Here is a 12,462-nt window from a genome sequence, read left to right on the forward strand (position 1 = left end):
GCTACATTTGGAAAGTCATTAATCTGTCACTTTAAGGCTTATTTACACTCCTAATCTCCTAATAGAAGACAGAAATCTCTCTTCAATCTGTACGTTCTGGTCTAGGAAACACATTTTATTTTCTGACTTTTTGGTTATAAAACATCATAATGACTGATTTTACATAGTGTTCTACCTCTTTATTTACAGCTTTAAATTTGGATTAGCAAGAGTTTGTTTTTTTGCTTTGAATTACACCCGGATTTATTTCTGGCATCATCTTTGAAAACTCCAGCCTCCCTCTGGCTAGACCTCGAGTCTCATTGAGCATATTCGACAGCCTCTGAGAAAAAGCCAAATTAGCATTTGTTTGAAGTTTAACGGTGTTGAAAAGAGCTGTCTGCTGAGACCAAGTAGCTAACAAGTAGACAAAACAAGGCACCAAGTTTGATAAAGCATATGCAGGTTAGCATAGCACATGCATGTAGCAACATCACAAGCGACAGAGGAGAGATGCTAGAATTTAGCAACCAGCGTCGAGTGAACATGAACATGATGAAATTATTACCACAACGGGGCTGTCGCTGTGTTTAGACTGTTATGACAGAGTTTGGTCTATGTGAGATAACAACTTTTAAAGTTATGACAGTTAGTTTGGTGTCAGGATTGCAGTTTTCAGTTAGTTTTTAAAGAGGTCCTTTTGATGTGTGACGTGAAGACGGGGCAGGAAAAATAACTCCAGGAAAGGGGCCTAGATGAGTGAAGACATGCTTTGATACACATTAATCATTAGAAAACTCTGGCTAGACCCCAGCAATGTGTTTTCTAACACATGTAATAAATATTTTTGAAAACGCAGCTGTTTCGGCCACACATAAACGGTGTTTCGAATCACCAAAAACTGAGATTTTTTAAAACTCCTTTTTTGCGTTAACGTGTGGACGAGGAATACAGAGTTTGTCACACAACGTCAAAGGGATGTGCCTTTTTTCACGTCACGCTGTGCGCCACGTTATTGTTTACATGAGATGAATTGCAGAATGGCAGATAGAGACAAAATACTGTTAATCTGACTATCTTCAGGTTTTACACGCTTACACACACGCAGTTACTGTCCCTCTATTTAGAAAGGCAGAGGCGTCACAGTGTCATTATTTTACGTGTAGTTGTTTTTTCCTGTGTAATAATATTCAACATTGCTATCAATACATTTTTCAAAAAATGCCTCTCTGTGCAAAATGGGTTCAAAAACATAAATAACTGTGGGATACTGTTTGTCTGTGATTTGAACTGGGGGGACAAATCGTGGCAGGATCAGCCTGATATTATTCGTATCCCACTGTAACTTTACTGTATAAAGCGCTAACATCTCCAAAACGTCAGGAGTAGTCATTACAACAAGTGTTTGTGAACTAAAAATCAAGAATGTGGGATACTGTTTGACCGTGATTTGAAGAGCCCAGCGCTGCTCCCAACGAAGGGGAAAACCAATTCTACAGGGGAGACCTACCTCCGCACCTGTGCAGGTGAAGCCAAAGGAAAGATATGCTTCATCATATTTTCTAGTCTTTGGCTTGGAAGGAAGTTGGTTTGGAAACATATTCAGCAATGCTTCATCTCCTGCTTTGCGTTTGTGGAGGCACCCCGTGCTAGCAGTGTCCAAGCATTGTTTTTTTCCCCTTTTCATCCCGCGCCCCCCCTTGCAATCGCTCTGCGCCCCCCTAGGGGGCGGGCCCCACACTTTGGGAAAGTCTGATCTGAGGTAACCCCTTACACATTTAACTTTGCACATTATCAGTTCTTGAATGTGCAAAATATGGTACTGGAAAAAAAAAAATCGTATAAGGTACAGTACTAGCAAGCACGATTAGCTCATTAGCTAATCAGCTAATGGGCTAATCGGACAAACTCAGACAAAAGACAATGCAGCCACACCTTTCCAAACAAGCTAGAGTTGGGCAGATCCCCAATATCCTTGTGCAATCCATACATTATGCAAACTGAGAGTGACTACACCTTAGTCACACAGGTGTGGATCAATACAAGAACTGTAAAACTGTACAGAGTTTCAGATGGTTTAGGATAGGCCACCTCCAGAGCCAACATCTTCTGGTTAATGATTGTTGTGATGGTTAGTTACTAACTTGAGTACTTTTGGTCGAACTCTGGTAAATCAGTTGTACAGGAGTGGTATATCGGTTTAGATATTGTGTTCTTTACAAAGAGCATTTTGCACAGAGGAAAATGCAATCATACTATAACAATCATAGCATAAGTATGCATGTATGTAACCGAGGAGACCAAGCTTGATGAAACTTTGGATAAACATTGTATAGGCCATATAGATGTTGAAACTCTCAATGCCCTAGGCAAATATTTAATTCAAATCCCACAATAGTATACATTTTTACATTTTATAGATCTATTTAGCAACAAATGGGATGTCATACTACGCATGAATGCATGTTTGTATATTCCTTAGCATAGAGTGGGAGTTTGTTAGTATGGCAAATATTTTAATTTCAGTGTGGTGTGAAATACTTTCATATGTGTAGCATGAACAATGAATACTAGACATCATGCAGGCTGCAGAAAATATTCCACCATGCAAAGAAATGTCACGCCATGCTGCTTTTCAAGTTGAGCTGAATTTCTTTAAAAGCTCATTATCCTATATCAACATGGCATTTCTTCCTCTGGCCATCTTAATACTGTTGAATTTCATTGTAATGCACTGAACATTCCTGCCTGTAGAAACACGCCCTTCAGTTCACACCCTTCAGCAACATGTTAACATGAACTGATTCTTGAAAAGTGAATCTGCATCTGTGTTGTTTGTAACTACATGAACTGAAGGCTTAATATGTACCAACATAGTTGAAACTGTACAGAACATGATCGCATATGTAACTTTACTGTTACCATATTAAATTAAGGAGAGCAGAACCTCTGACTTTGGCAAAATTCCAGTTTTGTTTTAAGCTCGAGATGTTAAACATATTATTATCACAGGAGTACATAATCCTACAATCATCATATCACCCACCCCAAGTCAAGAGATCTCTAGAAACCTCTGAGAGCAAAAGCTTTCTGATAAATATTGCTGGTACAGTTTTTACATACTAGTGTCTAGTGGATTCAAAAGTCACTCAACCAGTTTCATGAAGTGAAATACAATGGAAACAGGAAGACAATCGATCATATTATCTAACAACTGACTGCATTTGTAATAAAAAAGGTTTCAAAAACAAACACTGCTTTATTGAATTATCTTTGCGCCAATCCAGCAGGTTTATCAGGAATCGTGCAGTCATAGGACACGTAGACACTGTGGTGCAAGCATATGGCAGATGTATAAAACACATAAACATGCTGCCATGACCTGACCGATGCTGTGTTAGCAAGTCACTCATAAAATGTGTTGTCACCTGTGGTCAAACAACTACTGAGTCTTTAACACTAGCTGCTGTGAGCAGCAGTGATGACAGGGCTACGCCAGTGGCAAGAACCACCTTTTTTTTTTCTCTACCTGGCAGTGTGACAGGGCCTGCCTGATGGGGATTTGTCTCTACTGAGGCACTGCTTTTAATCTTCTGCTTATATGACACACAGAGGGCCCATCCACAGCCTGGCCCTGCCACAAAAACAGGACTCTAGATTGTGGGGTCATCACCCATTGGCAAAGACACATCACACAGGATGAAGCTCTCTCTCCTCCCTGTGCACTGACAGAACGACCCTGCTTTAGAGCTTATCCCAGAACCCAGCAGTAAAGTCACTGATGTCCTTCTGAATGCTAAAAGCAGAAATGTCAGCTGATGGTTTTCAAAGTCCCTCTGGGACTGAGAGGTAGCAGTGGGCCGTAGTGGTGACGGACAGGAGAGAAAAAAGGCTGGGTCCTGGAGGGAGAGGGTAGGTCAGGGCTAACATATTTTCAGCTTTGATGTAGCTCTGCTGTGGGGCCAGTCTCTCCCCTATGGGAAACTAACATTCATGATCTTAAGCAAACAGCAAAGACAAAGCTTGTGGAGTGCTTTGCTCATCAGTAAGTACACTGCACACAAATTATAAGGACCACAGTCATTATTTGGCGATGCCTCTGCTTAGTCTGTTAGAGATCTCATTCTAGTTCAGCTGTATCACACCTGACTTTTGCTTTGTTGTCAGGCAAACCCAAAGAGTAGGTGCAGAGCACAGACAGACATGTGATAAATCATTTATTCTGTATGCCATGTTGCAATGATGGCACGCTAGGGTGAGTGTGCAACAAAGAAAAAAAAAAAAAACATGCATGCACAAGTCTAAGACAAGCTGTGGCTGCCAGACATATCTCACATCAGCAAAAGATTAACATAAAAGGTGAGTCTCCAAATTCTCCACATAAAAACTGTATGGAAGGTCAAACTGGGAGCTAATTAGGCTAATGGCTCTCTTCTCAGCAGTTTACAGAGAGAAGACTTATCCCTGCTGAATTGATTGTGCAATTAAAGCTTTTGAGGAACTGCCTTTCATCACACGATCAACATAAATGCTTTGGTAAGTAAAAGTTACCCAGCATTAGACAGGTCTGATTTTACTGCTTTTGTAGGTAGCTTACGAAAACTTTAAGTAACTTCCTTAAAAGGCGGACCAAGTCATGTAGGATGAAAATGAACAAACTGTCACGATGTTTTCAGGTGAGATGAAGAAATAAAGCATCAGCATAATTGTACCAAGCCCACTGACAAGAGCTGATAAGATAAAGGAGGTACTGCACAGTCCATTGTATTCAGACCATTGACTACATCATTTGTCAACCACCCCTGAACTCCCACTACACTGCACACATGTCACATTAAAAACTGGGGGACGAGATAACGTAGTATGCCGGAAATTACCTTTAAATTTTTGAAGCACTAAGGATAATAAAAACAGCGACTTGATAAGTTTCTCTGGGCAGCCAACTCAAATAATGACTCATCATTTGAGAATCTTTTTTCTGAGAGAGAATACTGGCTTTCAGGAGAACAACCCTGGTGAGTTAATCTCATCATATCCATGATATACACAAGCTAATGTAGGGATCATGGGGAAATTGGCTCTTGTAGACTCAGTGCTAAAGGGTCAGTATTGATGAGCTTCAAAAACGTGCACAGGGGAGGTAATGGAAAGATGAGAGGGATGAGGGGTACAGCAAAGGTAAGCCTTGGTAGAACCTAGAGGAGAAATCATTAAAGTCTGACAAAGGAATCTTTTTCACTTTCGTCAGTCCTGACGCATATACATACAGAAGGGTTTCCCACACTAAAAACAGAAATATAAAATTAAGTCCCTTGGGTGGCCAGATTTAGCAAAGATCTGTTCACACGAGGTGACGTCATAACCACTTTCAACCTCTTGGGGAATACAACCTCTCGGGAAGTGCACCTCATTAACTCTGTCACTTCAACTTTGGAGCTTTTTTCTACACAACAACAAAACAAGACAAAAAACAACTGGTCTGTAAAACAATCACAATGGGGCTGTGATTTACCCATTTACTATTGGTAGGGACCTGAACTTAAAAAGATTTTTCGCTTCTTTTGTCCAACAAACTATCCAAAAGCCATACATACACAAGTCTGATATAACAAAAGACGAAAAAAAAAAGTTTCTACTTGAGAAGCTGTTGGGTGGTTTCATTAAAACACTTCTGATTGATCAAAGTCGTACATACAGCACATAGAAAACAAGCAATTTATTGTGCATTAAGGCTGTAAATCGACAATGAATCAACAGGTTTTTATGCCTAAAGGATTCATTTAGCCTTGGATTTCCAGTGTTGACTTGATAGCACAAGTGCCAGCCTGTCTGTCAGACCACATGGAACAAGGTTAGCCGATTACACTGGCTGACAAAAAAATAAATAAAAATATGCACCAAGCAGCAAGAGAAGGTTAAATTGACTTGACAGCCACAAAAATAGCAAAAGTTGTATGCTTTCTTAAAAGCTTAAAACAGTGACCAAACAATAATAATCTTCCCACTACTCTAATTTTCTAAGTCTCTAAACCAATTAAAACTTCAAGACTAATTTGTTTACCTGCTTTCTGTCTCCCTGTATCCTCTCCAGAAAGACTGAGTTTAACGCGGACCTATGTTTTGACTTTCCCCATATATACACACTATCCCAGTGGTCTAAACATCAGAAAACATATCATAGATTAGAAAATAAGAGTCCCCAGGCTCCAAATTCACTAGTGCAATAGGAAACTAAATCTTTGTACAACAAGGCCAAAGTAGGACAACGGATACTGTTATCTTTGTTTCTGATGTGGCCACGACACTGCAGGCACTGACAGGAACGGACACAGCGCAGCCACCCAAATCATTGGTGTGCATTCAAAAACACTTCTGGCTCTGTTAGTAAACTGAACTGTCTCGACTGGCAGTGACAGCCCAGCTAAAAATAACAAGTTTATGCTGATATGTAGAAGTCAGGAGAAAAAACAAACAAACAAACAAAAAACCCACAACAGTGAAAAGCAGGTAGTTGTAGAAGAACCAGTAACAGAAGATAGCAGCACCGTTCCAAGCCCTGGGTACATCCTAACTTTGGGCCTGTGAGGATCTGCGGTCTCCCAGGAGGGGCTGAATGCATAGTGGGAAACAAAGCCCTGCTTACTTTGGGACTATTCCCAGGACAAGACTCTTTCTGGGTGTGCTGATATTGTCAGCACAGTGAGAGGAAAAAAATAACCTCAAAGTGAAGGAGAAAAAAAACAAAACCCAATCCCACAAGATAAAAAGAAACAAAGTAAAAGGCTGAGAGAAAGGCAGGATAATTTCCTCTTTAATTTCAGAGAGCACTCTAAGTGACAGATACTGTTGTGCACCGAGCTCCCAGTACTTAGTGACAATTGTTACTATGCTGCTGAATGGCCTATGCTTACTTACACTCTATAGTATGCTGTGCAAGAGCCGTTAATGACAGCAGCTTTTCCTTCCCTGAGGTCCGTATTTACTGGGACATAGCTCAGCACTCAGAGGTAAATTATTACTATAGGCAGACTAGTATTTATTTTGGTACTCCAACAGCTCCCACTGAAAAGAGCTGTATCTTCTTCTATTTATGCAATTTTATATCATAAAAGTATTTCTGCTGATATGACTTTTAACTGAGGATCTGAATGTTTCAACCCTCCACACAAACTCCCAACATGAGAAGCTGCTCGCCCAAATAGACTCTTGTGACAAACAAGTCGAATTGAGGTCAGGTGTTGAAATATCAAGTTGGGATGACTTTCATCACAGCTTAACAAGGAACATGGGCTGTTGTGATATACTGTGACCAATGACGCTTACATACAAAAAAAGCAAGACTGTGAAAAAACTACATCCTGTCTGTAGGAGGTTATGCATTTAGTAATCGGCCAAAGAAATATATCAAATGTAAAGTGTTGTAGGTGGATTGACTTTCAGGCATCAAATATGAATAGCAGAGATTCAAAAGTATCACAGCACAAACAAACAAACACATGACTAAAGAAGTAAAAAAAACACACACACACACAAAAAAAAAAATCAAACTGTGTGGTCTTCTTACCTGAACAACTTCTATTCCTCTTTTCCTGAAAAAAAGGACAAAAAAAAAAAGACTTTTTAATTTGTAGAAGATATAAGATGAAAATGCTCAGAAACAGACATTGCTGTTTATTTAAGGACGTAAACGCTAAAGGCGTGTTATATAAAAGTATATCATGTAGTGTAGGTGAAGATGCCTCTGTTGTCTTTGAGTCGTACAGACGTAGGCTCAAACGTTCAGAGCAGAAGACTGAAAGGAAGTGAAAAGCAGAATTAAAAATAAATAAATAAAACAAAACACGCGCACGCTTGCTCGCACACATACACAGCTAAATGATGTAAGATTGGTCTGATTTTAAATATTTCTTTTTTCATTTGTGTTACACCATGTAAGACATGTTTCTCAATCATTTGTCCGGACTTGTCTTGCTTTCATAACAGTGGTTTCTCCAACTGTGGGGTGCTGAGCCACTGCAGGTGGGGTGTGGAAACCGTTTTTTCCCCATAATTTTCCCCCAAACCAAATACTAAGTTCTAAGGAAAACTAAACAAACAAGAGTGTGCTGATGTCATCACACCAAACTTTACTTAACTAAAATTCAACTAAATCCACTTTTTTTTATTGCTAATGATACAAATAAAAAGATTAAAATTGGTAGTACACGTGGTGTGAATTTTGAAAAGGTTTTTGAGAACCACTAGCTTTTAATCTAACACAAATCTTTATGTAAATTCACATCAATGGAGTTCCCCTCCATAAGAGGAATTAAACAGAAACTCATATCTCTCCAACAGTTTAACTTCATGAACAGTAAGATGCCTGAACCAGGGACACATAAGCCTATCTGCATCTAAAGATAGGAAATAAATGAAACATTATCTTAATTTAGCCACAAAATTTATCTGCAAGTAAGATTATTATGATGGAAATACTAAAGCCCACCCACAGACCTACTACACATTTAAACTTGCTGGGTGTATGCCGGTCCCAACACCTGCACTGAGAGGAAAACATCAGCCCAAACAGAAAGCAGAAGAGAGGGCATTTGCACAATCCTGGTTCAGCTGGCTCGGCGAAACCCTACTAGGTCAATACAGAAAGTTAGCCAAAGAGTTTCTACACAGAAAAGCATAACAGGAAAAACTCCAATGCTTAATGCAGCGACTCCTAGTTGGGGGAATTCACAAAGAGAACACCACCAGCCTAACACTACATCCAATTCATCCTTTCCAAGCAAGCAGTTTTTGAGGTTGCAGTCCCATGGTAACAGCAGTGCAACCATTCACCGCTTCACAACAATGTGGATATTTAATACTGCAGCTGGTGTGTTTCATGCGACGTGAATGAGGTCTTTAGTTTCGTGAGATATGGAGATCCTCTGCTCTGCTATATTGTTACACAGTCAACACAGTGAAAGGGAAACCTTTCTCTCACACACACATACACAACCACTTTGATACAGGCACACTGTACATCTATAAACCTGGAAGGTTAGCATTTAAGGCACATCGTGTGGCATTAGCAGTTACCAAGTTGACAAAGGGTGTAAATGAGATGGTGACCATAAAGTAAATAACATTTTATGCATAGCTAGTTAACCATACAGAAAAGTATTTTGAGCATTTAAAAAAATAATTTTTAAAAAGTACCAATTATTATCCAAGGGAAAACATAGGCCATGAAGATATTCAAGATTTGTCTGTTTATATTTTACTCCATGGGACTTTACTTAGGTGGGTCCGCCAGCTATACTTTGCGGTATTTATTTATTTTTAACCCTTATCTGTTTAAGACCTAGATTAAATGAATTACTCTCGATTTTGAAAATTCAGAAATTGATGTTCTGCTCCAACTACTCTGTGAGCTAAACGGCATGAAGAACATTCTGGAGAGGCAGCTGATTTTTTATAGTCAAAAAATACAAAGCTTCTTTCGACTACTCCCTTACTCACATGGGATCACCACAGCAGATGGGTTCCCATATTTGATTTGGCACAGACTTTTAGACTAGAGGCCCTTCCTCTCTTCTCTTCTTGCTCTTGAATTGGAGACCTTTTACCTTTTAAATATACATGTTATTAATTATTAGTTTATCTTTTTCTGCTCATCCCAGGTCTTCCAACAATTTCAGTAAACTCCTTGCATTTGTTATTATTAGTATATTGTAGTATAATGTAGATTAGAGTTGTGGTGAAACTGAAGAATGAGAAAATAATATTTTCAGATAATCTAATGAAAATCAGGGTTGCTGCTTTTTAAAGCATCAGACATGTGTGCCAACTGAAAAGATGCCTCTCAACTGCTGTGCAAGCTGACATGCGGACATAAACTCAACTAGCTCTGACCAGCAGGAACCCCAAAGTCCAGATGCAAGAGACAGGACAGACTCTTCAATTATGCACACACAATGTCAGCTGCTTACCACATGATGACAGGGGAAATTCTGTCCAGTCACTGTTTAAAAGTAACACTGACACATGGTTTATCTTTCATAATAAATGATGCAGGGAAACATAAATTTAAACCATCAAGTAAAAATTGCACTTCATAAAATTAAGCACAAAGGGTCATTAAATTAATTTAATATTGCATAAAGTCTCTTTAATTTGGAACAGACTTACTCAGACGCACAACACAAGGTCCAGATAAAGTTTAGATAAAGATAAAGTTCAGATAAGGGAAGGATGGCACTTCTTAGTGCCATCCTTCCTTTCCTCATAACATTTGTTTTCTATGCTACATGACTGGAGTAGGAAAAGGAGAACTTAAAGAAAAGTTTCCCTGACTAACAGGGAGAAGTAGTCATGTGTGAACATATACAAGCCACATTCACTTTGTGGCTCATTTGCAGTTATCTGCTGTGCCATTTGTTGCAGTTTTCAAAGGCTATGCATCACAAAGACCAATTCTTAATGCTGAGCCAGAGCTCTTGGTGTCAAACATATCGAACAAACCTATATCCAGCTCATAGGGAAGAAGGTGGTGAGCAGGATGCAGGGAGGAGGGGAGGTATGCTCGGAGCTTTATGTAGAGATTAAAAATGTTTCGTGGATTACAGTGTGGTAATCTGTGCTGACACAATCAGGTTGCTTTATGAGGCAACACACTGTTGGAAAAGGTGAAAATCCTTCTGGAACATATCAGCATATCTGATCTACTGGGGCACATGTGTGCAAAATCACAGGACTGGAGATAACATTGTTTTGTCCAGCCTCTCTCAGATTTTCAAGACATGTTACTATGTGATAACTAGCCCTCATACAGTGCAAGTAGGTAAGGTCACATCGAGCCAAATACTTATACTGGAAACTAGTATGATACCTACTAAAACAAAGAACGGCACAGTGAACCAGCTAGAACTTCTCTCTCTCACCCTTTCATATTGCTCTGCGAGATCCAACAGTTGCAAGGAATTTTTTATTGCAAATATTCTAAGGTAACAAATTGTGTCTGCTTGATTAAGACACCTATCTCTTGTCTGAAGCGTCTGGGGAGTTGCACACACTGAAAAAGACACCTACAGGATGGAACTGAGAGTAGAAGACAGAAACTAATAAAAGCACAGAGTTTTGTCTTTTTTCCCTCTTTTTTTTGACCTTGCTTTAAATGTATTTTCTCATTTATTACTAAAAAATTTTGTTTATAAAGTTGGGAAACAACGTCTAAGTCAGGGCTCATATTAGTGGAAAAATCTCAAGTCCATTAGCACTTGTATCCGAATGGTACCCAAACCCAGTACTGTACTTCAGTATCTGTACTGAAAACGTCAGACTGCTGCATCACCAGCAGCTAGGCAGCTGTTGCAATGAGAGACTATAAAGCGGCTGTCTCGCCCTAATGCCCTTTGACAATCTGATATACTGTACAGCACCTATTGTAAAACAGCAAGGACGAGCTCACATCTGCTAAGAAAATATAGGCCCTTCAGCTTGTGTAACACTTGACTCAGCTGGATAAGAGACACAACAAAATAGTGTGCACACAGCACTCACATAGATGCGTCTGTCAAGGCTGGGGGAATCTGTGCAAATTCTTACCCCAGCGAATAGATACGTCCTTGACTAAATTCATGTTAGGACGATGCATTTGGTAAGAACAGGTTTATTTTCTGTTGATAAACAGAGACAAAAGCTAGCTCAGACTGAGCTAGCACTGTTCCATCTACATGTGATAAAAAAAATGATATTGTGGTCAGAGTTTAACATCAAATGCTACTTTTTAGATACGTTAATAATAAGGAAGAGACTTTTTCTTTTTGACCACATTTAGCTTCTTTAAAGTTTAACGCTCTGAGCCAACTGACCTAATAATAAAACTGGTTTTGTCAGCTTATCCTGTTACACATTTACCATGCACCAACAAGCACTGTACCAGGACATACACAAAACAGACTTGTGCCTGATCCTTTGGGGAACCCATTTCTTCACAATACAACAGAAAAGAAGATTAGCAGAACGGCTTCAGGCCACATCAGCAACCTTAAATGCTTAGCATGCATGAGTAGGGATGTCACTCACTGACATTTGGTGAGCACGTTTGTGTGAAAAGTGCCTAAGGGCTTAAATCTGTGAGAAGAGTCCTCCTTGTCACAGAGCCTTAAGGGGAAGTTTCCATGAATTGTCACATAACTTCTTAACCATAGGTGCCAACTATGTGAATGCATGTAGTTTGACGGCTGTTCTTCAATCATTTCATCTGCACACAATAAACTGGAGTTAGTTAACGAACCTGCACAGATCAGCAAAGGCCTGGAAATTCAGTTTCTTCATCTTCTTCTCGCTGAGCCAGTAGCCGACTCTCCGGCCTTTCAGGAAAGTCTGCATTTCCACTGTGCCCCTGGTCCTTTTTTTGCAGGTAAATGGTGTAACTAATGACTCAACCTGGACAGACGAGAACAGACCCCCCCACACGTTAGTGTCACAACAGCCAACCAGGGAGCA

At 39.7% G+C, this 12,462-nt stretch overlaps 1 protein-coding gene and 1 long non-coding RNA gene across 2 annotated transcripts in view; both read right to left on the reverse strand.

Moving 5' to 3' along the window:
* The window catches only part of LOC146496432 (inositol-tetrakisphosphate 1-kinase-like), a 32,606-nt gene that overhangs the window by 19,467 nt on the left and 677 nt on the right, over positions 1–12,462 (reverse strand). The window contains exons 2-3 of the mRNA XM_085142791.1: positions 12,251–12,402; positions 7,544–7,568 (exon numbers count right to left, since the gene is read on the reverse strand). Coding sequence (XP_084998917.1) covers positions 7,544–7,568; positions 12,251–12,345 — 120 coding nt within the window. The 5' untranslated portion in view covers positions 12,346–12,402. The remainder of the gene's footprint in view (positions 1–7,543; positions 7,569–12,250; positions 12,403–12,462) is intronic.
* Positions 2,063–7,537, reverse strand: LOC146496433 (uncharacterized). Its single transcript, XR_014871100.1, has 2 exons — positions 6,041–7,537; positions 2,063–5,988 (listed from the first exon to the last, which is right to left on the reverse strand). It is a non-coding gene; the product is annotated as an uncharacterized LOC146496433 (long non-coding RNA).

The sequence above is a fragment of the Neolamprologus multifasciatus genome, chromosome 19 (assembly GCF_963576455.1).
Source record: "Neolamprologus multifasciatus chromosome 19, fNeoMul1.2, whole genome shotgun sequence".
In the NCBI taxonomy this organism is placed as follows: domain Eukaryota; kingdom Metazoa; phylum Chordata; class Actinopteri; order Cichliformes; family Cichlidae; genus Neolamprologus; species Neolamprologus multifasciatus.